Source organism: Mollisia scopiformis, assembly GCF_001500285.1.
Source record: "Mollisia scopiformis unplaced genomic scaffold LY89scaffold_29, whole genome shotgun sequence".
NCBI lineage: Eukaryota > Fungi > Ascomycota > Leotiomycetes > Helotiales > Mollisiaceae > Mollisia > Mollisia scopiformis.
The window spans coordinates 140,531-165,316 of record NW_017263609.1 but is presented as its reverse complement, the minus strand read 5'-3'; the positions used below and the strand labels follow the sequence as shown (position 1 = coordinate 165,316).

General features: G+C 46.9%; 12 protein-coding genes across 12 annotated transcripts; 8 read left to right on the top strand and 4 right to left on the bottom strand.

Annotated features, from left to right (window-relative positions):
• Nucleotides 1-840: 840 nt before the first annotated feature.
• LY89DRAFT_563642 (uncharacterized protein) lies at nt 841-1,146 on the top strand (the record flags this gene model as incomplete). Its single annotated transcript, XM_018208500.1, has 1 exon — nt 841-1,146. A coding segment is annotated over one exon (306 nt), but the record flags the coding sequence as incomplete, so codon positions are not given.
• Nucleotides 1,147-2,359: 1,213 nt separating this feature from the next.
• Nucleotides 2,360-5,421, top strand: LY89DRAFT_657539 (6-phosphofructokinase). Its single transcript, XM_018212433.1, has 3 exons — nt 2,360-3,297; nt 3,348-3,815; nt 3,863-5,421. Exons 1-3 carry the CDS (start codon nt 2,554-2,556, stop codon nt 5,030-5,032), a joined length of 2,382 nt encoding a protein of 793 aa, XP_018063611.1. The 5' UTR covers nt 2,360-2,553; the 3' UTR covers nt 5,033-5,421.
• On the bottom strand, nt 5,110-6,794 carry LY89DRAFT_690309 (O-methyltransferase-like protein). Its single transcript, XM_018216072.1, has 6 exons — nt 6,647-6,794; nt 6,424-6,507; nt 6,186-6,282; nt 5,874-5,915; nt 5,598-5,733; nt 5,110-5,527 (listed from the first exon to the last, which is right to left on the bottom strand). The coding sequence occupies exons 1-6, from the start codon at nt 6,674-6,676 to the stop codon at nt 5,167-5,169; spliced, it is 750 nt and encodes a 249-aa protein (XP_018063610.1). The 5' UTR covers nt 6,677-6,794; the 3' UTR covers nt 5,110-5,166.
• A 142-nt stretch (nt 6,795-6,936) lies between these two features.
• On the top strand, nt 6,937-9,961 carry LY89DRAFT_724295 (IMP-specific 5'-nucleotidase-like protein 1). Its single transcript, XM_018218885.1, has 7 exons — nt 6,937-7,074; nt 7,132-7,167; nt 8,137-8,295; nt 8,394-8,646; nt 8,704-8,759; nt 8,819-8,971; nt 9,051-9,961. The coding sequence occupies exons 1-7, from the start codon at nt 7,050-7,052 to the stop codon at nt 9,803-9,805; spliced, it is 1,437 nt and encodes a 478-aa protein (XP_018063609.1). The 5' UTR covers nt 6,937-7,049; the 3' UTR covers nt 9,806-9,961.
• A 1,179-nt stretch (nt 9,962-11,140) lies between these two features.
• On the top strand, nt 11,141-12,461 carry LY89DRAFT_281747 (uncharacterized protein). Its single transcript, XM_018206460.1, has 2 exons — nt 11,141-12,025; nt 12,176-12,461. The coding sequence occupies exons 1-2, from the start codon at nt 11,422-11,424 to the stop codon at nt 12,271-12,273; spliced, it is 702 nt and encodes a 233-aa protein (XP_018063608.1). The 5' UTR covers nt 11,141-11,421; the 3' UTR covers nt 12,274-12,461.
• A 930-nt stretch (nt 12,462-13,391) lies between these two features.
• Nucleotides 13,392-14,730, top strand: LY89DRAFT_281742 (uncharacterized protein). The gene is made up of 2 exons (XM_018206459.1): nt 13,392-13,489; nt 13,634-14,730. The coding sequence occupies exon 2, from the start codon at nt 13,687-13,689 to the stop codon at nt 14,650-14,652; it is 966 nt and encodes a 321-aa protein (XP_018063607.1). The 5' UTR covers nt 13,392-13,489; nt 13,634-13,686; the 3' UTR covers nt 14,653-14,730.
• On the bottom strand, nt 14,714-15,790 carry LY89DRAFT_788150 (uncharacterized protein). Its single transcript, XM_018223140.1, has 2 exons — nt 15,584-15,790; nt 14,714-15,532 (listed from the first exon to the last, which is right to left on the bottom strand). Exons 1-2 carry the CDS (start codon nt 15,759-15,761, stop codon nt 14,808-14,810), a joined length of 903 nt encoding a protein of 300 aa, XP_018063606.1. The 5' UTR covers nt 15,762-15,790; the 3' UTR covers nt 14,714-14,807.
• Nucleotides 15,791-15,896: 106 nt separating this feature from the next.
• Nucleotides 15,897-16,681, top strand: LY89DRAFT_281722 (uncharacterized protein). Its single transcript, XM_018206457.1, has 3 exons — nt 15,897-15,932; nt 15,980-16,043; nt 16,091-16,681. The coding sequence occupies exons 1-3, from the start codon at nt 15,924-15,926 to the stop codon at nt 16,519-16,521; spliced, it is 504 nt and encodes a 167-aa protein (XP_018063605.1). The 5' UTR covers nt 15,897-15,923; the 3' UTR covers nt 16,522-16,681.
• On the bottom strand, nt 16,682-17,693 carry LY89DRAFT_281723 (uncharacterized protein). Its single transcript, XM_018206458.1, has one exon. The coding sequence runs from the start codon at nt 17,550-17,552 to the stop codon at nt 16,842-16,844; it is 711 nt and encodes a 236-aa protein (XP_018063604.1). The 5' UTR covers nt 17,553-17,693; the 3' UTR covers nt 16,682-16,841.
• Nucleotides 17,694-18,259: 566 nt separating this feature from the next.
• Nucleotides 18,260-19,416, bottom strand: LY89DRAFT_724292 (RmlC-like cupin; the record flags this gene model as incomplete). Its single annotated transcript, XM_018218884.1, has 2 exons — nt 18,260-18,911; nt 18,956-19,416. 2 exons carry the CDS (start codon nt 19,414-19,416, stop codon nt 18,260-18,262), a joined length of 1,113 nt encoding a protein of 370 aa, XP_018063603.1.
• Nucleotides 19,417-20,728: 1,312 nt separating this feature from the next.
• Nucleotides 20,729-22,407, top strand: LY89DRAFT_657524 (autophagy-related protein-like protein 3). The gene is made up of 3 exons (XM_018212432.1): nt 20,729-21,431; nt 21,485-21,992; nt 22,043-22,407. The coding sequence occupies exons 1-3, from the start codon at nt 20,899-20,901 to the stop codon at nt 22,094-22,096; spliced, it is 1,095 nt and encodes a 364-aa protein (XP_018063602.1). The 5' UTR covers nt 20,729-20,898; the 3' UTR covers nt 22,097-22,407.
• A 510-nt stretch (nt 22,408-22,917) lies between these two features.
• On the top strand, nt 22,918-24,780 carry LY89DRAFT_788146 (pyruvate dehydrogenase E1 component beta subunit). The gene is made up of 2 exons (XM_018223139.1): nt 22,918-23,525; nt 23,579-24,780. The coding sequence occupies exons 1-2, from the start codon at nt 23,154-23,156 to the stop codon at nt 24,335-24,337; spliced, it is 1,131 nt and encodes a 376-aa protein (XP_018063601.1). The 5' UTR covers nt 22,918-23,153; the 3' UTR covers nt 24,338-24,780.
• Nucleotides 24,781-24,786: the final 6 nt, after the last annotated feature.

Below are 24,786 nucleotides of genomic sequence, written 5' to 3'. Positions count from 1 at the left end.
TTTTAAAACCCTTACTACACAACAACCCTCTTAGGAATCAGTCCATAATTCAAGATGGAGACACCTCTTATCCTAAGTGATCCTATCGAGAAAGAGAATAATGAATGGCCTACCCCTGCACGTGCAGTCATTCGATCTTTACAGCGCTAGGGAAAGTCGCAACGCGAGATTGTCTCAGAGACCTATATCCCTCGAAGAACAGTACGCTGCATTCTTAAGTAGGAATCTAGTCGGAGAGAGCGCAAAAGAAAGCTCTCTAGACACCATCTCATGTCTATACGCGACATACGTTATTGCATTCGAACCATTTCCAAAAACTGGAGCTCTAGGCGCATGACTTTTGAGGCTCTCAAAAAGCAACTACCCTACCTACCCTCGGTGCGCACTATTCGTCGAGAATTAGCCCGGGCTGGCTACCGCCGCTGCATTGCATGCCCTCGACTATATATTACCCTTAAACAAGCTAGGAAGAGATATGTATTTGCTAAGGAGCATAGATGGTGGGGGACATTAGACTATGCAGCTCATAGAGATGATGGCAAGCAAGGAGGGGACTGGAGGAAGGTTGTATGGTCTGATGAGGCTATATTTGAGACTAGGAAGAATGGCAGGATATATGTGACTAGGAGGGTAGATGAGAGGAGGTGCCCTGACTGCATTAAGTCAGTCTACAGGTCAGGGAGGACAACGGTCATGATATGGGGGGCATTAGGTTGGGATTACAAGTCGCCATTAGTCTTCCTAGAGAAGCTTCCAGAACGCAAGGGCATATGTTCTAAAGCCTATCTACAGCAAGTTCTTCAGCCTATAATCTTCCCTCTCTTTGATGATCTAGGGCCGGAGTATATCTTCATGGAAGACGGGTCTAAGGTGCATAAAGGGCATGCCAGATTACCTAGACTACAGCACAATATCCGAGGGTTTAATTGGCCTCCTTCTTCACCAGATTTGAACCCTATTGAGAAGGTCTGGAGGTGGATGAAGGAGGAATTGAAAAACTTGGACTATGTGCCCAAAAATAAGGTGGATTTGAAGAGGGAGTTGCAAAAGCTATGGGACCGAGTTGACCCACGTGACTTTCGCCACTACACTGAGCAATTGACTTGTAAGATTGAGGATGTAATTAAGTACAAGGGTATGGCTACTATTAATTAATAATAAGTTCTCTTTTCACAGAGATTCATAAGAAGACTAAAAAATTATGATTTTTTGGTAAATGAGGTCTCATTTGTTGAGTTTCGCTTAAGTGGGCCATTCCCGGTGGCCTCAGCTCTTAGTATTTTTTGCCGCTTTTGCTTGCCTTGAGGAGTAAAGTAAAACATCAGCCTCATCTTATCGACGAAATGCTGACTAATAACCAACCTGAAGCTCCTCCGAAAATGTACTTTCGACATCGAAAACCTCTCGACTGAAATAATGCAATTTTAAATCGTTTACTGCAGTTGGAGCGAGGAAAGTGTTCTGTATTCTCTATATATTCAATTGGCTGCTGCTGGGTCCGCATCGGAGCATTTCGAAGCATTGGTGAAGTATTTCGAACCAAGCAGTTTGTTTTGGCCAAACCCTTCCCCTCGAAGACTATTTGCGAGTTGAGAATGATACTAAGTTTAGGGAAAGTAGACACTAACTGCGATCGGCAATAATATTCTACTGAATGGAGCTCATCGATTATATCCATACATGTCTTAAGGTACAAGGATTTACATTTGTTTCGCTGACTTTTGCTAGTCTTTCTTCTGATAAACTTCCTCCCAAGTCGCCTGGTAAGAATGAAAGAACCACATTCCGATTGTGTTCGAACATCTAGGTGCTATCCAGCCTTTCTTCTCTTCTCGGAGGAGTAACAGTCTTTCTTTGTTCATAGACCCTCTTCAACTCACCGTCAATTGCATGAGTGTCTTGACTTCAAAGGCCTCGAGACATTCTGGAATTTTCCAATCAAAAAGCAAAGTACAAGGATATCGAATGGCCATACATAACAATTTGAATAATGTAAAGTACGATTTGGTATTGGGGAACTGCGTAACCATATTTCAGAGAACAAGATGTGGATTGACTAGAACTACCTAGATAGGCCCTTCAGCTTGAACGTCTTTCTGTTGTAAAGTACCTACCAGATCTACAGCGGGGTCAGCCTTCAACAACCCAAAATATGCCCCCACATTTTAATGACAGAAATGATGCGCTCAAGTTTTTGCATAATTTTCACATGCATAAGGCTGGCCAATCGCCGTTCCCTCATACCAAGGCTGCTCATCAAGCTGTGCCGCCTTAGTGGTCTCAAATCCCTTATCGAGAGCACCCCTGGTCCGCGATAAAAGCTTCCTCAACCCATGTGGGAACTCGGTGTTTCTTTTGGCACCCACCTCGTCATTGCACCTGAAAACACCTCAATCTTTGACCCCACCACAAATCGCAGAGGAGAGAAATCTCTGCAGGTGCTGCTGTCTCTTCTTGTGAATACTTTTTATACCTTTATTACCTACCTCTCTTTTTCTCATCTTACCTCTATTCACAAACAAACTCACCGAATCGTTCCACCAGATCCTCAACATGGCTCCCGCACAACCCCCACCTCCCCTGGCGGGCAAGAAACGTCGCATTGCTATGATGACCAGCGGTGGAGACTCTCCGGGCATGAACGGTGCCACCAGAGCTGTCGTACGATATGGCATTGAACGAGGCTGCGAGGTTTTCTGCATTCACGAAGGCTATGAGGGGTTGGTCCAGGGTGGGAAATTCATAAAGAAGATGAACTGGTCGGATGTGCGGGGATGGTTGTCGGAGGGCGGGACATTGATTGGAACGGCAAGATGTATGGCATTCTACGAGCGACCAGGACGATTGAAAGCTGCGAAAAATATGGTGTTGAATGGTATTGATGCGTTGATTATCTGTGGTGGTGACGGTTCGTTGACGGGAGCTGATAAGTTCAGAGCTGAATGGCCTGGCTTATTGCAGGAACTGGTCGAAACAAACGAATTGACTCCAGAACAGACTGAACCTTTCAAACATCTCAATATTGTCGGTCTTGTGGGCTCAATTGACAATGATATGTCTGGGACTGATGCCACAATCGGGTGCTACTCGGCCCTGAGCAGAATCTGCGAAATGGTAGACTACATTGAAGCTACGGCCTCCTCACATTCAAGAGCCTTCGTTATCGAGGTCATGGGCAGACACTGCGGTTGGTTGGCACTTATGGCTGGTGTTGCAACCGGGGCAGATTTTGTCTTCATCCCAGAGAAGCCTCGAGCTGAAAATTGGAGAGAGGAAATGTGCAGAATCGTGGCCAAGGTAAGGATTTCAAAGCTAATGGTTCTGATGTGCCGCTGACCGCCAAAAAGCACAGAGAGATTGGAAAGAGAAAGACCATTGTTATTGTTGCTGAGGGTGCCCATGACAAAGATGGCAACAAGATTTCTCCAGACATGATCAAGGACCTGCTTGCAGACAAGAACGGTCTTGCCTTGGACACCCGTATCACAACTCTGGGTCATGTACAACGAGGAGGCACTGCATGTGCTTACGATCGATACCTTGCTACCCTGCAAGGCGTTGAAGCTGTCAACGCCGTCCTCGAAGCTACTCCCGAAACACCAACACCATTCATCGCTATCACCGAGAACAAGATCTGCAGAAAGCCTTTGGTACAAGCTGTTTTGGACACAAAAGAGGTTGCAAAAGCTATTGAGGCTCAAGACTTTGACAAGGCCATGGGGTTGAGAGATACCGAGTTTACTGATGTCTATAATTCTTTCATGACTACTACAGCAACTGGTCTAGATGATAAGATGATGCTGCCAGAGAAAAAGGTAAATCTGTTGCTATACATTTAGTCTTTCTGCTAACATTTCCTCAGCATATGCGAATTGCTATTATTCATGTTGGTGCTCCTGCCGGTGGTATGAATGCTGCAACTAGAGCAGCTGTCGCATATTGCTTGACCAGAGGTCACACTCCACTTGCTATCCACAACGGTTTTGCGGGCTTCGCTCGCCACCATGGTGATGAGCCAATTGGAGCTGTACGTGAATTCGATTGGCTTGAGGTTGATGGTTGGGCAAGCAAGGGAGGGTCAGAAATCGGCACAAACAGAGAACTTCCGTCGGAATCTGGCATGGAACTCATTGCTTCATTGTTCAAGCAGTACAATATCGATGGTCTATTCATCGTCGGCGGTTTCGAGGGGTTCCACGCACTCTCACAGCTCCGCCAAGCTAGAGAGAAGTACTCTTCTCTGTGCATCCCTATGACTATGCTACCTGCCACTATCTCTAACAACGTCCCTGGAACCGAATACTCACTCGGCTCAGATACCTGTCTCAACGAGCTTGTCCGATACTGCGACACCATCAAGCAATCTGCTTCGGCTTCCCGCCGCCGTGTTTTCGTCATCGAATCACAAGGTGGTCGTTCCGGTTACGTCGCTACACTTGCTGGTCTCGCAGTCGGTGCAGTTGCTGTCTACACTCCAGAAGAAGGCATCAACATCGAAATGCTCGCAGCAGACATTGCTCACCTTAAGCAAGTCTTCCGCGAAGACTCAGGCCAATCCCGTGCCGGACGACTCATCATCGTTAACGAAAAGGCAAGCAAAGTCTACAGCGCCAAATTAATCGCAGACATGATCCGCGAAGAAGCAGGTGGACGCTTCGAATCCCGAGACAGTATCCCAGGCCACGTCCAACAAGGCGGTGTCCCATCTCCTATGGACCGCACCCGCGCTGTCCGTCTTGCCATCAAATGTATCGAGCACCTCGAGACCTACGAAGATAGACAAGACGCCACGATTCTGAATGATCCACAATCATGTAGCGTGATTGGAATCAAGCAAAGTAAGGTCGTCTTCACATCAATGAAGGACGTCGAGGAACTCGAGACCGATTGGCCGAACAGGAGGCCCAAGAACGAGTTTTGGCTCGACTTGCGCAGCACGGTCGATAGCTTGAGCGGACGACCTGTGGTTCCCCGGCCCGAGAGTCCGCTCGTGGGATGGAAGGCTAAGGACACGAAGCGGGGTTTGGCGTGAGTAGGTAGTTTTTTAGTAGCAAGGCAAAAATAACTTTGGGATGATGGTCGGCGCTTGGAACGAATCAATCAATGAAACTTCTTTACTCTCCCCTCTTTCCCTTCTATCAACTGAACGAAACTAAAGACCCGAACCTAATCAACCAACCTCCCACATCCCAACCCGTCAAACATAGGCATGAGAAAGGTCTCCAAGCGCGCACTCTCAACCATCATATCGTTAAACTTGTGCAAAGCATCCATATCGTCCGCTCGCCACGTCCTCTCTCTCTCCTTCGCCGCTTGTGGATTCGCGTCACTGGGATCAGCGACTAATCCGCGGCGTAGGATGTTATCTGCTACTATTATCCCGCCTTGACGTAGAAGACGGACGGAGGTTGAATTAGGGGGAGAGTATTCGAGAATTTGGGAGAGGTAGGTTGGATAGGATGTTTTGTCGGCGTCGATGAAGATTAGGTCGTAGGGTTGGGGGATTGTGGTGCTGAGTTTCTTGATCCTGGGTACCGGTGTTAGTGGGAGGGAGGAAATGGGAGGAGGAGGGCAAAGGGGAGGGGATGGGGAGGTACGATTCTCTGGCATCGCCGACGATTACTTCGATGTTGGTGATGGAGTTTTTGGCGAAGGCTTCTTCGGCTATTTGGGCGTATTCAGGGGAGAATTCGAGGGCCGTCACGTGGCCGTTGGTGCTAACTGCTTCGGACCCTGGGGTGGACGTTAGTGGTTGGCTGTTGGTAGTTGCATTTGGAAGGTTGTATTTGGACTATGAGATTTGGTTTGTGAGGAGGGTATGGTAGGAGGTGGGAAATTGGGAGGAAAGAGGCAAGACTTGGAGGGGGACTTACAGCCCATGGTTGAAAAGCCGATGAAGGTTCCGATTTCGAGGACTGGAGGGTGGTGTATTAGCCATTGTGTGTTCCTTAACTTTCAAGAATGAACTGGAGATTGAGATGAGATTATGAGTGGAAGAGGTTGTGCTGAAGCATGTGGCATAATATCGAGGCTTGAGAAGCAAGCTTATCAATTGCCATGCAAATGTACATACAAAATACAGTGCAAGACATAAAAAGCACTTGCTCAAGAAAGTTGGCCGTGCAGCTAGCACAAAAGCAAACATAGTATGAGAAGCAAGTAGAACGTAGCGAACAGAGACTCACCCCTCTTTGCGCCAACTGCCTTGGCTAGCCAAACTTGGAATTGTGCTTGCAGAGGACTAATCATGTAGTTTGACCTCTCTTGGGTTTCTACTCCCCACTTTCCAGCAAGTCAATCAGTATATTTCTTTTTTTTCTGGAAAATTCCCGCGTGTATCTCCGCGTGTGTGTAAATTAGAAGGAGAGCAGTCAAATGGTCAGGATTACTTGAGTGTAGGAATGTGGAAATATAGAGACATACGGCATGATGATCAGTGATATGCTTTGGCAGCTTGGTTGAATGAGAGAAGCTGTAATCCCCGACATTTGTGGCGACTTGCTCGTTCTAGATTGTGGAAAGGTTAGTAACAGAATATCTCGTCGGGTTTCATAGACCTCATGCATGCGGACTTTGAGGCATGCAGTTGCTTCTTGGTGGCAGCTGAAGTATGTACCATGTGATAAGATTGGTTGTGACGACATACCGGGTATAACGCTGTGTAAATTTCTTTCATTTTGTGATTCTTAAATTTCCTTTCTTTATCTAATAAAAGTCTGTCAAGTTCAATCAAGACGCAACATAAAAAACAATGCCTAGTAATGTACAAACTGTGTTGATGCTTTTTCAAAAACCAGCGCCACGAGGCAGGAGGCACATTTAAGACCCCTCCTCCCCGAAAAGCTAGGCTTCGTAGGGTAAGCTCGACCACCCGCAAGCGAGAAACCGGGAACATCTTGGCGGTGAGACCTGCCGCTTCTCCATCTCCCTTTCAACCTTCCTATACATTTATTTTCCGAGCACCGAGCCCGTCGACTATCTTTCTCTCGGGACCGAGCCGGACTTTGTAATCTATTTCCAATACGGGATCGAAGGGGGAAAGGGAGAAGATGACGACGAGGTATCGCGTTGAGTGTAGGTCCTTTGGGAAGGCGGGGATTAGAGCTTGGATGGAGGGCTGATGATTGATAGATGCGTTGAAGACGCATAGGAGGGATCAATTTATAGGTATGTTTGATTTGGTTTTGATTATGCTTGAGGATTTTTCGATTAATTCAAATATACATTCTTGGAAGGCTTGGAATAACCTGAAGTTGGGTCATCCGCGAGTATCTCTGGGGCATTGCGTATCCCAGTGGATTCAGCCACGATTCTATTTTGCATATCTGCTTACCGTTGCATCAATTTTTGTTACTGTAATCAGAAGTGGCCCTAGTTCATTCATGTGGATGGTTGTTTTTAGTGTCTAGCCAGAAGGATTTTTCGAGCATCTAGTAAGACAATTTGAAACAGCTTGTCCCTATCAGCGTCGTAAAGCCTATTTGCACATTAAGAGAAAGAGAAAGATTAGTTGACTCGATTTTCCCCTCCTTAGTCCTATGGAGTTACAAAAATGTTGACGCAAACGTATCAGTCTTCTGCGCATGACATCGGTCATGTTCTGTCCTTATGTGATACCACAAAGAACGACATGGCGGCACCAGATGACTACATTCCTCATCCCCAAAGACTGATGTGTTTATGCTTTTGAGCAATGAGTTTGTTGGGTTTTCATATACTCTGGTATTTGGCCAGTTGTCATATGCCACATCAAAGCAAGTGTTTGTGTCTTCCAGTTTGCGCTTCTTCTCTCTACCCATAAGCAAAAAGTGAGACCCAACAATGTCTCCACATGCAATTCTTCGCTCACATCTTGTGCTCTAAATTCAATCTAAGAAGCGCTCACAGGTCATTCTATGGCCACTCCTAGTTGCTACAATGCTACGATTGCATGTTCGTCTTCAAGTACTAGAAAAATTCCCTTGTTCAATCTCTTCATGTCCAGGAGCAGAACGCAGCCGATGAATTCTCGATCCATCTCTGCGCTGCGCTCCTGTTTTCCCTCCCGCTTCGTAACAGGCTCGACGCGTGGGTGAAAGTGCAAGGAGACTAATGGAAGGGGTGTACCAACGATGTTCGAACTAACAAAGTTTGCAGAATGGATTAAGGCGCTACTCGCTGTGCCTTTTGTGCTACACTCCCAACCGACTGGTGTCTTCGAGACAGCAAGCCACTCTGTGGAGCAAATGGCAGCTGTGGCTAGTCGAAGATACGAGGAAATTATGCTTGATGTAGAGCAGATGATCGATGACCATAGTAAGTCACCTGTTTTAATCAAGAACGGACACAATCTCAGGACTTAGCTTTGCCCACCACAACTGCTACTATGATTGACATTGGCTAACGACTACCAGTTGAACACCAAAAGCTGGGCACACAAGGCAACTCAAAGCTAAAGCTTCTCGTCCCAAGTATTGGCACTTTCTTCACAAGATTGCCTTTAGCCGCAGCGTTCAGATATCAAGACAAAAAGCGTTTCATCTCATCAAGACGTTTCGTCCCACCTTCTTTCAATGATGTTCGTCTGATACTGAATACGGCACAATTAATGGGCGTGACAACAGCTGGAAACTTGGAGCTGGCTACCTTTGATGGTGATGTTACATTGTGAGTCCTTGTTTTGAGGTATCTGATTGTTCGAATGTCCGACTTAAAATTTCCTAGATATGATGATGGAAAGAGCCTGGAAGCAGATAACCCTGTTATCCAAGAAATTATACGTGAGTTAAAACGCACATATGAACAGAATGATCCCCAAATACCAATCACAATTCTACAGAGCTCATGAGCCATGACACCAAAATCGGCATCGTCACAGCGGCAGGATACACGGAGGCAGAGAGGTACTATGGCCGTCTCCACGGTCTCCTCGAGGCTATCAAAAGCTCTGATCTGCTCACGAATACTCAAAAGCACAATCTCGTCGTGATGGGTAAGGCAATGACCCCAGACTTTTCGTAAAGAAGATTGTCTAGCCCATCGAGCAAATGCTAACATCCCGATCTTGTCAGGTGGCGAGTCAAACTTCCTCTTTAAATTCTCCATGACAAGTCCCTATCTCCTCACTCACCTCTCCCGTCGCTCCTGGATCTTACCCAGTATGTCAACTTGGACCCAAGCCCGTATAACCTCTCTCCTCGACCTCGCCGAGTTCTCCCTGAAAGAATGCGTCACCAACCTCTCACTCCCCGCCACCATCCTGCGAAAAGAGCGTGCCGTAGGCATTATCCCGAAAGTAGCCGGATATAAATTTCCTCGAGAGAGTTTGGAAGAAACGGTCATGGTGGTACAGAAGAAATTGGACATGAGCGAAGTTGGCAAGCAATTGCCATTCTGTGCATTCAATGGCGGAAATGACGTTTTCGTCGATATTGGAGATAAGAGTTGGGGTGTATTAGTTTGTCAGAACTACTTCGGGACATTGCATCACGGGTCTGGTCCTGCTTCGAGGACCCCTTCTCCTTCCGTTACCTCTAATGAACATGAGCAGGGCAAAGAGGAACGGGTCAAGATTGAAGGTGAAAGAACTCTGCATGTGGGAGATCAGTTCCTTAGTGCGGGAAGCAATGACTTCAAAGCTAGAGTGGTTGGAACTACGGCTTGGATTGCCAGTCCGGCCGAGACCGTCGAGCTGTTGGCTGAGTTGAAGGAGATGATCCAGACGCAAGATGAGAGGAGGAGAGGTGAAGGCGAGGCGAAGATGACGAGAGATACGATTAACTTTATAGATGAGCTTTTTAAGAATCATCCGATGAAGGATGTTTGAGATTGTTGAGATAGAAAGCGCTCGAATGAGGGACGAATTGCTACGGGTTATAGATAGATTGGCATCGCAAGGAATGGCATTGGCGAGCGGAGTTACTTTCATGATGGCGCTATCAAAATTGCAGAGTGTACTTTCAAATGACCAAATCGAAAGACTATATATATAACTGAAGCTTTGATTGTAATCTCTGATTATCTTTCATGGAACCCGATCTGATAGCCTCGTTCTTCTCCCGAGAAAACTCACCAGCGATTCGAAATGTTCTTGAAATTAGAGAAACTCATTTCTTGTAATGTTGTTCTCAAAGAGTTCCAGGGCCGGAGATTCAGGAGTGCTTAGTCATCTATAGCCTGGATATCACCAGTGGTTGTCAGAATTATTTACGCACCCCCCAAATTTTAACGAAAACATACCCAAAATCTACCACTTCCCCTTTTTATGAAATAACTTCACGTTTATGGATTTTCTTGAAATTAAAGAATTGAGTAGAAATAACTTATTTGCTTGAGATTAATCAATTAGAATTGTAGTGATATTTTTGGTTTGAATTAATATTAAGTCTGTGAAAACTTCCGTACAAAATCTACTAGTAAAAACATAGGATTCTAATAAGTTGGGAACTAAGAGCTTTGAGAAGAAACTTTCTATACGAAAGTTAATGCGCTTATTGCAATGAAGCTATATTCCATTTATTATGCTATGTCATAGTATAAATTCAAATAGTTAGGATGCTGCAAAGTGGTGGGTTTTTGGTGTGTTTTCGCTAAAATATAAGGGGTGCGTAAATAATTCTGACAACCACTGGTGATATTAGCCCTAGCTCAACTCAACTTTCATGCCTCCCCCATCATCAATCATCATTATCATGCATTTGTGGACCATCGATAAGGAAAGCGACGCCTCTGAAATTTGCCATGTTGATTCTCGACCACTTCTCAATCTTGACACCTCACACGTTCAGCCAACCGACGCGCTCACATCAAGAACGCGATTCTTTGAGTGCCGCAGGCTCTTCTTAACAAGCCATGCGCTCTGCTTCATCTACCTATTTTAGCATGGATTGTAGTCGTTCTTACCGCCATTAGCGCAAGAGAATCGGGTCCATTTGAGAGTTTTCGTGCCTTTAGCTGCAGTTCTTGTTTTTTTGTTGAAATGCTTCCATCATGTCAGTCACATGCGTTTATCAAAAATGTAGAATTTTCTTCGTCTTAAACCTTTACCAGAAGGCTTTACGTCTTAGAGATTTCATATGATATGATATTGCGAGACATGTGTACACTACGAGAGCGCTGCACATGGAAAATACTCTTCCTTTCGTCTTCTTGCAAATGAGGGAAAGTATTTTCTCATGCGCCAATGAACGATCGTTTGGTGTTTCTGGCCCCCCTCAAAGCAGATCCTATTATCCAAGCAATTTCTTTGACAAAGTTTGACATAGCCTGATATGCTTTCAGCCAACATGCCAATGGACCATTTCTTCCGTTTGCGTCCAATCTGTACTCCAACCTTATGCTACTCATTTCAGCAACGAAGTCTTTGTCGTGAAAATGGCTATAGCGTGATGGAGTCTTGCATGAATCTTTGGTCGTTTCTACAACTTGCTGTCAAGGGAACACATGAATCAAAATCTTTCCGCAATGGCTATTGAAAGGAGACAATTGCCTCAGGTCCTCAATCAAGCTATCGCCAATATACCGGTGCCACTCACGCATAATGCAGCTGCTCGAGATGCGTTGCTTCCGTGGCTTGCATTGGGATACACCCCGGTTCCAACTCCATCAGGAGATGGCTATCAGGAGAACATGTGTGGTTATTACGCACTGGCCGGGAGTTTACGTGCTGCATGGCAATTATGGGGCTTGAACGGGCGTAGTCCAACAGTAGCAGAACTTCAAGCAACACAAGCTTCACAGCTATATCGAGATCTCGTCCGGGCTAATATGGACGATTTAGGCTTAGTGGAAGCCGCGGCTGATGAGTATTGGAATGCCCTCACAAGGGCAAACATGCTGGACGCACAAGGGATGCGGCTGGTTCTTGAGGCTATCGTAGAAGAACGTGGCCTTGAACTTGATCTTGGTTTGGGAATCGTCACAGAGGGATTCAGAGTGCGCTGGGTTGAGGAAAGCGAATTTGACACGGCAGGTTTCGACGAATCATCGGTGAATCGGACTTCAGTGCAATATGATGAACCTGTTAATTCCAGAAGAGGCGTGATATGTAAGTTTGAAGTTCTTGGAGCACAAGTCCCTACACCTTGCTGTCTAAGGAATCATACTCCAGAGGTGGTGCTCTGAACGCACTCCTAAAATAGACTTATCCCCCAAAATACACAGAAGAGGTTTACTGACACTGAGATTCTCACTACAGGGGTCTACAATAATGGCGGGAAGCCAGACGTCAAGCGCGTACGTTGTACTCCGCAGTTTTTTCTTCTCCATCGTGAAGGCCGATTCTTCCAGCTGTAACTCAGCTAAAGAGTTTGTTTTGTCGAAGATCTCGAGACCTTAAATGAATCTTCTCCTTCTCGGCTTCCAAGAGCACTATTGAAGTTGTCCTAACTTGCCAATAGATACAGTAGGTGGAAGACCAGCCGAAGGAGGTAACCCAGTGAGTCAAATTCTGCTCTTGACCTATTTTTGATCTAGGAGTTGGGATCATCTGGATCATTTTCGGTAGCTGCTCGTCAAAGAACATGCGTCTCAGCTCCTTGAATAAGCTCTTCGGCTCCCAGACTTTTGTCAAAGGCGTATATACTGAATAGTTCATAGCATTGGGATAGTTTCGGGCCCCCACGGGCTCGGCCTGATCGATATAACGAACTGGTCCAAGGCTGGAACGTAGGCCAAGCCATACGTGACGACTTAGACGAAGGAAACGTTTATCTAGTTCTGCGTAGACTTGCAATCGGGCCTGCTGCTGCTCCCAATGTATTACAAGTGGGACATATCGTTCGTGAAATCGTACTGCCTAGGCGATTAGAGCAGGCTATGAGAGACAACCCTAACTAGGTTTTTGTGTAAGTCATTAACGAGAGCGGTCGTCAATCCTCATCCCATGTTCGACGTAATATAGGAAGTGAGCGGTGCAAGCTGATAATCTACCAGGAGAGCGTGCAGAAATGAGCCTGACGAGCCTAACGCCCTACCCCAACCACACTTTGAAGGATTCGTGCCTTGTAAGTAGCAAGCTCCTGCTGCCCCCCCTTTCTTCATCCTCGCCAGTTTTGCTCCGAAGAACATGGTACAGGAATCTTTCCTCTCCGCCAGATCCTATATTCAAAAAGAAAGTCATACTAACTGGCTGTAGTGGATGCTCTTCAGCAAGTTAGGCTCCATGAAAATGCACCAGCAGTCCTGCGGAACCGCCGACGACAAGGGGCTGGACAACCAGAGAGAAAACAGACTCCACCACCAGCGCGATCTGCGCCTTTAGGGGATAATATTGACGACGTTTCATTCAGGTTCTTCCGAAGGGGCGGCTTTAATAGTAAGGTCGGGCTAGATATCGAGGACGAGAGGCCAAGAAGCTTCGAACCAATCGATGGTTTCAATCCTCCACGCGGCGCTTTCCTCCGTGACACGACCGAGAGGAGAGAGGATGACATAGCCACTGTCATCGCTGCAAATGGCCAAACAGGAGATGTGCAGCTCAGAAAACTACAATATTTGGAGAGACCTTGGGGTAAGTTACTACCCTAGACTAATGTTCATTTCTATTCCACTTTGTCAATCTTGAGAATTCTCAAATTGGATTTGACTCTGTGACTGATGTCTTCCTCCTCAACCCTGTCGGAAGAAAAACACTGATCTTGTTCTTGGTTACTAGGCTGGTCGTCAATAACGGTGCCGCTATTCAATCCTGCAGCAGGACCAGGTGCAATGGCAGACCAACAAGTGGCGGAACCGGCGATTGTGAGAGTAACCATCAACGGAGAAGGTGTCGATGTTCCTATACCACGTGTGTTTTATACTGGAATTCACGAGGGAAGAGATAATCCTATGGATCTAGGCCAGGTGGGAACAAAACAAGGCCTGCGGCCGCTCTGGGCAGCTCTTGGAGGACCAGTAGGAGTCGTGGCGCAAAATGCTACAAGGCCCGTGGTCCCAAGGGGCCCAGGATATGTGAGAAGGCAGAAGGCAAAAGTCAGAGCGGCTATTCTCGCTATCATTGCCAGAAATGCTCCCGCACCCGCTGCCAGGCCGTCTAATCCTGTCGTGTTGCCAATATACAGGTTGAGAGAAATGATTACAGCAACAAGGACACAACCCGTATTCCTATTGGGCGAGCCAGTGAGATTGTGGAACAGTACTCCTGATGCAGATGGTAATGTAGCGATCGTGGACTATGAAGGGCACATCGGATTCGTCCCAATGGACGTGTTGATACCTCCTAGAAGACCATGGGGTCTTATTCTTGACAGTGCCCGAGTTCCAGCCGAATTCCTCACCACAGGTACTCCTTTGCTGACAGCTTGGCGCGATGGAGTGCAGGTCGTGCTAGGCCCTCTACCCAGAGGACAGGAACCCAGAAGGCCTCCACCCGGATCACCTCCGGCCGAATCACCTGCGCCAGGCCGACGCAAGCGGGCCAGAAGAGGAGCGGCATCTAGATCGCCACGAAGAGGCCGACGACGAAGGCGGCCCGACAACATCAATACTGCGGGGGCAGCGGGTAGACCTAGAAATGGTTTCACCGATGATGAAATACTTGATCGAATAGCTGACTTGGACAGTCCTAGAGCTAGAGAAGTGATAGACCATGCAGGTAGAGAGGCGGGCTATGTTACTGGCAACTTTAACTTAGCGTTCAACGTAGATTACGAAATAGGGAGACAAGAGCCTTGAGGGAACCAAAGGGCTTCTTTCTTTATTCCTTGATGTAGGCACTTGTTGGATTTTTTGAGCTATCTTGCTGCATTTGTTCTTTGCTCTATACTTTACATAGATTCTAATAGTCTCAGAACTCCTTTCGCTATGCTTCAATTGAACTCTCCTGAACTTCATAATTCCACGAATGGTATCTTCGAGTACAAAGCATCGTAGCCCCTCCCAACCCAGCCATCAACTTTACCACCCCTCCCAATTACCCCTAGCCCACCAGCCGCCCACAGCAACGAAACAGCAATAGCAGCCCCATTGATTGTCCACCACCTCCTCTTTGCCTTCTTGTCATGTCCAACAAGAATCCAGCCTTGCCATCTAGCCACGCCCCACACAAAATGACCAACACCAACACCGATCAACGCCAGATATCCCGTCCACGCTACAACAGGATGTTTCGCAAACCCATGGCTAACAAACGACAGCCCTACACTCGAAGAACCACCTTCGTAGATATAAGGCAACAAGCGATTCATAAACGCATGCCCCAACACCAAAGGCGTAAGGACATAGCCTGATAAGCTAGCCCATGACACCGCTGGCCATATTCGAAGACGTCTCTTGAAGCGGTCTGAAACGGAGATGTTTGCTGCTCCGTACCGGGCTAGATTCGCATTGCGCCGATGAATTCGCAGAGCGAGTCCGGAGAGAACATGTGTCGCTATTGGGAGGGTAATAAGAAGTGGTTCCAGGGGAAACGATTGGTAGTATGGACGTGTGAGAAGTAGGTACCGTTCGGACGCGGGGACGGAGCGAGTGAGGAGGGGTATGATCGATGTATTCGTTATGTGGAAGGAGGCGAAGATCGTAAAGGCATATGTTGAGTACTTTTGTAACCTTGTCACTATAACTATTAGCTATCCACATTAAATTCCTGATCCTGTAGACTATTTACGATAGTAGACAGAGCTATGTCCACCTCCACTTAGGCCAAGAGTTGAGGAACTTGAAGGGGCAGGAGGAAGTTCAGGAAGCTCTTTCCCAAGATCCGGAGGTGTATCGATAGGTGAAGGGTCTACTTGTTGAAGTGACAAAAGGGTGTCTTGCGACGCCGTCGACTCTCGCCGATCCATCTTGATTTTGCTTAAAGAGTGAAGCTTGGTAATGTCTCTCTTGATCGTGGTCGTTTCGATTTAAGCTTATTTTGACGAGAGAGCTTTGACCACCTCCATCAGCCCCAGTTCCATTCTCCAAGCTCAAGCCAGTCATACACCAACACTTTTAAGTATTACAAAATGCCTCCTGTAAGTCCAGTTGTCGATACCTTTGCGACATGTACTAATGTTCCCAGCGCGGATTTACCAACCCAGCTCCCAAGACCGAAAGTGCTCGGGAAGCAGTGAAATCCTTTTACTGTCCGTCATGCCCTCCCTTTCTACCCCGCGCATGCTGACAACTCTAGGTGAACTTTGCAGCAAAGGCTATGCACGGATGAACGAATACGAAGCCCATCTCTCATCCTACGATCACTCCCACAAGCAACGCCTTAAAGACATGCGCCAACTGACCCGCGACCCTCTTGCCTCAACAAAAGCCAGGAAAGCTGAAGCAAAGGCGAACTCGCAGTCGGGACTTATATCTATCAAGCTAGGTGGAGATTCTGGTAGTAGTGGAAGCGCAGGTGGGATTAAGAAGGCAGGATTCAAGAAGTCGGGGTTCAAGAGTGCTTTTGCACCTGCGGATGGAGAACCAGTGAAGGAAGAAATCAAGAGTGAGGGAGGTTTCAAGACTGTGGCACCTGGAGCGAAGGTCCTTACCGAGCCAGCGGAAGGCGAGAGTGATACTGAGGACGAAGGCTATGAGATGTATGATCCTCGACATCCTACGGATTGAGCGTTCGAGAAGCTTTGATATGAAAACCGCCCAGAAAATTCTTCGACACTATGCCCACATATTAGGCTCCTAAGAAATCAAGTCACATCTCCAGCATGTCACTATAGTTCGGGAAACAAACGGAGCGGTCTGGCGCATACCATCAGGTCATTCTACATTCCACAAATGACGTGGAATGCTCACTGGCGGAGAGCTCATGAAGCAAAAAGATTTCTAGGGATGATGATAGGTCATTCTTGATGCTGAATTTCATTTCGTTTGACAATATTGCAAAAACCTAGAAGTACAAATGCGCTCACAACTCCCACTTCCAACGATGATCAGGGAGCATCCAAAGGAAAACCAAAGCATACCAGGGACACCAACGTATTCGCGAATTCGACAGTCGAAAGGTCTGAGGCTGCACTGGTTCCTTCATTCAACGCATAATTCTGCCCGGTACATCCCGAATCGGCATAGAGCTCGCAGCTCAATGCGTAACCCAAGGTCACGGAAACGGTGTTGTATTGCTGGTTCGTAGGCAAGGTGTAGCAGACTTCTACCTGACCACAGACTTCGTACGCGGCTCCAGCTGAATCAGCTTCGGTAAACAGTGTCACTACGTTGTAGCAGGAGGGTGGTGCTGGAGGAGCTGATGAAGTCGGAATTGCTACTGGCGCTGTGGAAGAAAATTGTAGCAAAGGAGCTGCAGAACTTGGTATTGGAGGGTTTTGGAGAGGTAGAGGTGATGCTGATGGTGTAGCACCTGGTGGTGGAGGAGTCGGAATTGGCTCACCAGGTGACGTCGGAATGATGTTCGGTGGCAAGGTGGGAACGGGCTCTCCTGGCGATGTCGAAATGGGCAATGGAAGGATATTCGGCAATGTAGGAGCTGTTGATGTGGGATCTCTTAGCGTGCTTTGGCTTATATTGAAGGAGCCAGAGATCACACTGCCTACAGCGGTGGCAGCTGCTACGTTGCCGCCATTAGGTTGACCAGTTGTAACCAGGGTATAAATGTCCCTGATTATTGTTATTAGCCATGTCAACATAATACGCTGTAAACAGTGTCATACCCAGAGTATACATATGTATCCGGTTGAGCTCCACCATTTCCCAATGTTTCAACGAGTATGCCTTGACATACTCCAGGATCGGCATGAATCCGTCCCGCAAAGGACGCAAACAGTAATATTGCATAAAGCATAAACATTGTAAGAACGTGGGGTGGCACAGATTCTAGACTTTCACTGTTGAGATTATGCTAAGACTATATAAGGTTTCCAACATTATTTGGTGGTTGCTATTGACAGTGAGTGATGAATGTATGGGGTGCATAGGAATGTGGGAGATTGCGGGAACGGGAGCGTGATACACGAATTCGAACGGAGAGACTTGGCCAGAGGACCTAGAATCGTGCCTGGGACTTTCGTGACTTGCCTGACCTCAATCCGCGTGCCAATACTTTTGCAATTTTGAAAATATTGCGTATCTTATGCCTTTCCAAATTAGAGTGAAAAGTGGATGTTTACCTTGAGGTGGCGATTCCAATGAATACTCTGATATTCAAGTCTCTGGATAGGCTTTCTTATTCTTGTTCTATGTTAAAGCTGTGAAGGCGGCATGCAACAACTAAGCAGTCTAGCTCGACAGCTTTCCAGGTAGTAACATTTTGAAGACTAAAATATATACAGGAAAGCTCCACCACATCAGCACACAACCACAGTTGAACCACCCACCCCTTCACTTCAGATTTATTCTAAGAAGTCGGCCAAACAGGACTATCCCAACTCTCACCAGCGGCAATCAACGCACTATCCAAACCCTCTCCTCCTTGTCCAACATGCATGAACTTTGTATACGCAACCTCGCTATAATAAATATAGCTCGTGTTCCTGGGGATGAATACCACATCGCCCTGTAACAGACTCAATTTCTCTCCCAACATCTCAACCTGCAATTGTCCTTCCAGAACCTCGAACGCGGCATGGCCAACAAACGTCCTTGTAGGAACCGTAGTATTGGATGAAACTCGATCAGTGGTTATGGTCGAGAGTGTGAAGTTGCTTGCAGATTGGGTGGCCGTGACGAATGGTTGAATGACTTGGTAGCCGTTTTGGCTGTTGAGGTACTTTGGTCCGTAGTCTTTGGCGACAAAATATGGGGTGTAGGCGTCTGTTGCAAGGGCATTGGAGCCTGTATGCCAAGTGGTGTTTGAGGGTGCCGTGCCATTGATAGCGTCGTACCGTGGAGAAAAGTCTGGTTGAGCGTAGACATCAAAACCTTCAAGGGTGGCTATTAAGCTTGCGCTAGGACCAGCGGCCGAGTCGGAGCTTGCATTGGCGGACGGGTCGTATGGAGAAAGAGTGGTAGACGAGTAGTTGCCTGACGATAGGGCGTAGAAGAGATTCCTGTAGAGTTTAGCTTTGTTCTGAGAAATAGACGGGAAGCATACTCAAAGCCACCAGGCTGGATCACACCAAGCATTTCAGTGTCAGGATCCAAGATCTGGAAGGTGTGAGTTGTATTGTGGGGTACAGCGCCATAGTCTCCTGGTAACAGAACTCGAGTATTCTGATCATCATACTTGTCTGTCCAAAGTTGAAAGCGGCCTCGAAAGTTGAAGAAGTTCTCATAGTGAACCTCGTGAAGATGTGGCAGAACGCCAAGAGCAGTCGAACCAGGTGCATTCGTTTGTATCAGAGAAAAGGCATAATCTGAAGAAGGACCTGTGACTGGGAAACGATAAATCTGCTGGCCAACTACACAGCCGCCAGCCAAGTAATGTTGGATGGCATATGGACGAACAGAAGTAGGTACTTCTGTGACCCAAATCGAAGAATTTGAGGGGCTTGTGACAGGAGCTGCTGTTGCAAAAGCAAAAGCCGCAGCACCAAGAGTAAATGAATAACGCATAGTGAAAGTGGAGAATTAACGAAAGTATTCACAGATTCTTGTGATAGAAAGGCTTTGAATGTTCTCGGGGGGAAGGAACACTTAACTATCTTGCCTATTACCCTGAATAACCTGGGAAAGTAAAACACTCGGTTTTCGGACTTTTCTCTACTGATGTGGACATGAACAACCAGCAAATTCTTGAGCTCCATTCATCATGGGCGAATCTAGTGTAAGATCACGATGCCCCTCCGCAGCTTCCGAGGTTCAAGGAACTCCTTGGAATCGCATTGCACTCCATCTCAAGTAAATACAATGCTAAGGCGAAGTGGGGATATCTTCGGGACTTCTATTGGTCCACATCGAAGATAAACGAACAAAGTGGACGTGAAGATGGTGGACGTTCAACGACGTTAAAAATGGAGAGCTTCGATATGCAGATCCCATCACTAAAAGGGGTCAAATGCCGGCAGTCCCTGGATGCCGTTGCTAAATGCCATTCGGCTCCGAAGCTAGTAATCGATCAAGTTTGAAATGTGGATGACTTCTGACCCAGAGTGAGAAATTGAGCTTGCGTTGCATCTCGTAAAAGGCAGGTGGACGTAGAGGCAGAGGTCAGAACTTCTCGTTACTCAGAGCGTATACTTCTGAGCTTTAGGTGCAGATATTTATAAGCTAAAATTAATGTTTAGTTTCGTAGAAGATCGAGAAAGATAGACTTTCCCAAGCAGGGACAGGGAAACCCAAGGAGGAAACCGAAGACTTTTTCTTCCCTACTGTTCCTGGGTGACTCTGCTCGACTCGTCATAGAGTCCTGATTTTCGAACTCAATGTTCTGAAATTAAACTCGGCCGTGAGTATGCAGCATCTCTAGGACGTACTTCCAACACGGCTCTCCAAATGATTAATATAGAGGCCAGCATGCCTTACTGTCTCTTGTTCCGCTGTCTTACTAAACCAACAGAGACGCCAGGAGCCAAAAATTCCATCCGTTGAGTCTCTTGTCTCTTGAAACCCGATATCTTGAAAGTTGAATAAGTTTGTTCACCTCGCCAATTATGAATGATCGGGACAAGGCACTCAGAGACAGCTATTCCTTAGAAACGCTAAGCCACTGCTTCATCATAGAACACTTATTCGAATACCAAACTGTTTCGAAGACAGCACAAGCAAGTTATCAATTGCGGAGATTTCTTGACGAATGATGAGACATTCTTTGAGTGACTCGAACGGGTCATGAGGAAATCGCTCGTGATTAGCCAGTCACGTGCTGATACTCGAGGCAAGCGGGGCGATCGCGAGGCTGAATCACTTCCCGTTCTCTTTGTCTTCTCTTGCATCATAAGAATCTCGACAATCACAACATCAAATCGCAACCTATTTCCTGACACATCATCTGCATACTTCCTTACCTACAACAACAAAACTACCTTGACCGAGATTTCCAGACTCGACACATATCAAAGACGGTTGAAACTAGCTAAAGCTGACCCCGCTATCACTATGAGCTTCGGCTTCATCCACAGCGCACTCGATCGAGTCCGTGAGTGGGCACCCGTGTCGCATACCTCGACTTTCCGTCAAAATGGACAGATCACACCAGAAGAGTTTGTCGCAGCTGGCGATTACTTGGTCTACAAGTTCCCAACCTGGTCTTGGGCTGATGCATCACCGCCTAGCAAGCGGTTGAGTTATCTGCCTGAAGGCAAGCAGTTCTTGGTTACTCGAGGTGTGCCATGCCATCGCAGACTCGACGATAACTTCGCTGGTGATGCTGGGCATGATGAGACGATGGTCGGAGACGGAGAGGACTTTAAGGGCGAAGGAACGCATTCACCTGGGGATGACGAGGATGGGTGGTTGAGAACTGGAGGTCTGGCAGCCAGTCAAGAGGCGAGAGTTCGCGATGTGCGGACGGTCGATGAACATGGCAACATGGGTGAGAGAGAGGATGATGAAGACGAGATCCCGGACATGGAAGATGAGGAAGATGATGAAGCTATCATACCAGAATCCAGAGCAGATGGGTCTGATTCGTAAGTTTTTTATACGTGGTATATAGGTAGATATTTATACTAACTACAACTAGACAACGACGAACGTATACACTTTACATCGCCTATGCGCCCTACTATCGTACTCCTCGCATCTACCTCTCAGGCTATCTTGCCAACTCGCAACCACTACCACCGCAGCTCATGATGGAGGATATCATCGGTGACTACAAGGACAAGACCGTGACCATCGAGGACTTTCCATATTTCGGTAACAACATCAAGATGGCATCAGTGCATCCTTGCAAACATGCTAGTGTCATGAAAGTCCTACTCGATAGAGCAGATGCAGCACTTAAGATCCGCCGCGAGAAGCTGAAGCAAGGAAAGATTGTAGCTGGAGCCAAGGACGCTGGGATGGAAGGACTACTCGATGACTTCAGCAAGACAAGCTTAGGAAGTGGAGATAAGAAGGCCATTCTGGAGGGTGCTAAAGCTGGAGGCAATGGAAACGATGAATGGGAGGTTCTACAACACGATGCTGAGGCTCAAGACGAGGAGGTGGCCATTCGAGTAGACCAGTATCTGGTTGTCTTCCTCAAGGTATGCCCCATTTCTTTGCACAACTCGGTGGTCCAGGCTAACAGAAACAGTTTATAGCAAGTGTGACACCCGGCATCGAGCATGACTTCACAATGGGCATCTAATTCTTCATTTGGGTGGTCCTCTGCAGATTGGTATAGGCGTGGGCGAGTTATATCAGCCGTGTATGTGGTGTTCGGAGTTTGGGCTAAGGGATCATAGGCAAGATCATAGAATGGATGACGAATTTGGACATAAATCATGATCTTCAGACTTTTTCCGACTTCACAATTTCATTTCATGTCTTTTGAGCAACTATCCCGTTGCAAGTTGAAAGTGCTTGGTGCCACTGTATCAAAGTTCGAGCTCCCCTTTTCCAGCCTGCCAGCTAGACCTTGCCTGTCAGAATATGGGAACCGGAAAAAAAGGCCCTGGGACTCTTGAAGTATTGTTCCATCAGATGCACTTTAGCATGACTGACCAAAGAATCATTTGTACTCTTGTGCATGTCCAATTCCCAGGGCAGTACCTCAAAGGGTCAGAATGCTACAACGTTTTGGTTGTGATTCTAAATGATCATTGCTGATGGCTTCATATTATTGATAACATCAACAAAGTACCTAGGTATGAATCATGGAGCTAAGCTCGCAGGTTTTCAAGACGAATGAGAAGGAGAATCATAACTTGTTACTTCTTCGACATGGCGATAAAGAATATTTGATGAATCGATACCTGCACTGTAACATTTTCACGTCCGATGTCACACTCTAGGACATGTACAAAAGGGGCGAAGTGTAGAGGCCGTCCTCGGCGGGTTTTCATGCTGACTTTCGAGATATTACGGAGCTGCTCCTGGGCCGAAATAATGGAGGAGGAAGAGTATACTTCATCTTCAGCACAAGAAGAGAAGCTTATCAATTTTTGAAACTTTTGCAAAGTGCAACAAAAGCTCTCCTATTTCTGCAAGAAAGTTGAGGAAGTGAGGTTGAGGTTGAAAATTGATTGAGCCTTGTCAGTATCGATTGCTTCCGAAGTTCAGCCTAAAAATAGCTTAACGGGCCGCAACTTTTCGTCGGCGTCCCAACATTTGAAGCTTTCTGACAGCTTGATAAACCATCCTCTACAACCTCAATTCCTCCTTCTCTTCCTCTCTTTCTTCGCAAGCTGCGGTAACATCTCAAGATGTCACGACTCTTGCGCCCAGCTTCTCGATTTGTGTCGTCGTCTGCCGCGCGACCAGTAACAGTCCGAAGTTCATTCCAATCTTTTCCCCGACTACCGGCGACTGTTCAGAGCAGAGGGTATGCGAAGGAGAGCGGTGTTAAGGAATACACGGTCAGAGATGCATTGAATGAAGCTCTGGCTGAGGAATTGGAGTTGAACCCAAAGGTGTTCGTGCTGGGTGAGGAAGTCGCTCAGTATAACGGTGCCTACAAAGTTACCAAGGGATTACTGGATCGATTCGGCGACAAGAGAGTTATCGACAGTCCTATTACCGAATCTGGATTCGCAGGTTTGACAGTTGGTGCTGCCTTGGCTGGTTTACATCCTGTTGTAAGTTCTCAATCGCAATTCCGGTGGAGCAAGAGCTGATTTTTGCGTTACAGTGCGAGTTCATGACCTTCAACTTCGCCATGCAAGCAATTGATCAAATTATCAACTCCGCTGCAAAGACCCATTACATGTCCGGCGGTATCCAACCCTGTAACATCACTTTCCGCGGTCCCAACGGCTTCGCGTCTGGTGTCGCAGCACAACATTCACAAGATTACTCAGCTTGGTACGGAAGCATACCAGGTCTGAAGGTTGTATCTCCATGGAGTGCAGAGGACGCCAAGGGATTACTGAAGGCTGCCATCCGAGATCCCAACCCAGTCTGTGTCCTCGAGAACGAATTGCTGTACGGTCAAACTTTCCCTATGAGCGAGGCTGCTCAAAAAGACGACTTCGTCATCCCATTCGGCAAGGCCAAGGTTGAGCGCGCTGGAAAGGATCTCACAATCGTCACCTTGTCACGCTGTGTCGGTCAATCTCTCGTTGCAGCAGAGAACATCAAGAAGAAGTACGGTGTTGAGTGCGAAGTCATCAACCTCCGCTCAATCAAGCCCCTCGACGTCGAATCCATTGTCAAGTCAGTCAAGAAGACTCATCGCCTGCTCTGCGTCGAGTCCGGTTTCCCTGCTTTCGGTGTTGGATCCGAGATCTTGGCTCTTACCATGGAATACGCTTTCGATTATCTAGATGGACCAGCTCAGAGAATCACTGGTGCTGAGGTGCCAACCCCATATGCGCAGAAGTTGGAGGAGATGTCGTTCCCAAACGAGCCTTTGATTGAGGCATATATTGCAAAGATGTTACGATTGTAAAGGAGGATGGATGGTGGAGGAGGATAGACGATGGCAACGAGATTCGAGCGTGTATTTCTATGGCGGCGGTCTAAATGTGACATAGTCAATGATACCAATTGACACCTGCAATGCATTGCTGCTCTTCAGATACACAAGAATATGTCTTTGTCCATCCCTTTTTTCCCCCTTTTTTTTCTTTTCCTTGAAAACTGAATATGAAGTGCGCAATCTGCGCCAATCGCGCGGAATGCGCTGGTTGCGCGGATTGTTCAATATCTTTTCCTACTATCGAACTCCGGCTTCTGCAGAGGTGTGTTGGTAATACCCCCCAAAGTCCTACTCACTTCTTCTGCACCAGAACAGCAGCATTAGCAAGAGCAAGAAAGCACCCACTGTTCTTATATTGTATCATTAATTTCAGTATATTTGGTTTTGGTCTCCTTAAATCATCATAAAACAAGACTTCA

What these genes read in the sequence shown, in the direction of transcription:
- LY89DRAFT_657539 (XM_018212433.1), top strand. Translation starts at nt 2,554, where the DNA reads ATGGCTCCCGCACAACCCCCACCTCCCCTGGCGGGCAAGAAACGTCGC. An exon ending in TGTGCAGAATCGTGGCCAAG is followed by an intron (nt 3,298 to 3,347) that starts GTAAGGATTTCA and finishes ACCGCCAAAAAG; the next exon opens with CACAGAGAGATTGGAAAGAG. An exon ending in TGATGCTGCCAGAGAAAAAG is followed by an intron (nt 3,816 to 3,862) that starts GTAAATCTGTTG and finishes ACATTTCCTCAG; the next exon opens with CATATGCGAATTGCTATTAT.
- LY89DRAFT_690309 (XM_018216072.1), bottom strand. Translation starts at nt 6,676, where the DNA reads ATGAAAGAAATTTACACAGCGTTATACCCG. An exon ending in TTTACACAGCGTTATACCCG is followed by an intron (nt 6,508 to 6,646) that starts GTATGTCGTCAC and finishes TCCACAATCTAG; the next exon opens with AACGAGCAAGTCGCCACAAA. An exon ending in CGGCTTTTCAACCATGGGCT is followed by an intron (nt 5,734 to 5,873) that starts GTAAGTCCCCCT and finishes CGTCCACCCCAG; the next exon opens with GGTCCGAAGCAGTTAGCACC.
- LY89DRAFT_724295 (XM_018218885.1), top strand. Translation starts at nt 7,050, where the DNA reads ATGACGACGAGGTATCGCGTTGAGT. An exon ending in TAGGAGGGATCAATTTATAG is followed by an intron (nt 7,168 to 8,136) that starts GTATGTTTGATT and finishes CAAAGTTTGCAG; the next exon opens with AATGGATTAAGGCGCTACTC. An exon ending in TGTTATCCAAGAAATTATAC is followed by an intron (nt 8,760 to 8,818) that starts GTGAGTTAAAAC and finishes ACAATTCTACAG; the next exon opens with AGCTCATGAGCCATGACACC.
- LY89DRAFT_281747 (XM_018206460.1), top strand. Translation starts at nt 11,422, where the DNA reads ATGAATCAAAATCTTTCCGCAATGGCTATTGAAAGGAGACAATTGCCT. An exon ending in TTCCAGAAGAGGCGTGATAT is followed by an intron (nt 12,026 to 12,175) that starts GTAAGTTTGAAG and finishes TTCTCACTACAG; the next exon opens with GGGTCTACAATAATGGCGGG.
- LY89DRAFT_281742 (XM_018206459.1), top strand. Translation starts at nt 13,687, where the DNA reads ATGGCAGACCAACAAGTGGCGGAACCGGCGATTGTGAGAGTAACCATC.
- LY89DRAFT_788150 (XM_018223140.1), bottom strand. Translation starts at nt 15,761, where the DNA reads ATGGATCGGCGAGAGTCGACGGCGTCGCAAGACACCCTTTTGTCACTT. An exon ending in ACATAGCTCTGTCTACTATC is followed by an intron (nt 15,533 to 15,583) that starts GTAAATAGTCTA and finishes TAATAGTTATAG; the next exon opens with TGACAAGGTTACAAAAGTAC.
- LY89DRAFT_281722 (XM_018206457.1), top strand. An exon ending in AGCAGTGAAATCCTTTTACT is followed by an intron (nt 16,044 to 16,090) that starts GTCCGTCATGCC and finishes TGACAACTCTAG; the next exon opens with GTGAACTTTGCAGCAAAGGC.
- LY89DRAFT_281723 (XM_018206458.1), bottom strand. Translation starts at nt 17,552, where the DNA reads ATGTTGACATGGCTAATAACAATAATCAGGGACATTTATACCCTGGTT.
- LY89DRAFT_657524 (XM_018212432.1), top strand. Translation starts at nt 20,899, where the DNA reads ATGAGCTTCGGCTTCATCCACAGCGCACTCGATCGAGTCCGTGAGTGG. An exon ending in AGAGCAGATGGGTCTGATTC is followed by an intron (nt 21,432 to 21,484) that starts GTAAGTTTTTTA and finishes AACTACAACTAG; the next exon opens with ACAACGACGAACGTATACAC. An exon ending in ATCTGGTTGTCTTCCTCAAG is followed by an intron (nt 21,993 to 22,042) that starts GTATGCCCCATT and finishes TAACAGAAACAG; the next exon opens with TTTATAGCAAGTGTGACACC.
- LY89DRAFT_788146 (XM_018223139.1), top strand. Translation starts at nt 23,154, where the DNA reads ATGTCACGACTCTTGCGCCCAGCTTCTCGATTTGTGTCGTCGTCTGCC. An exon ending in TGGCTGGTTTACATCCTGTT is followed by an intron (nt 23,526 to 23,578) that starts GTAAGTTCTCAA and finishes TTTGCGTTACAG; the next exon opens with TGCGAGTTCATGACCTTCAA.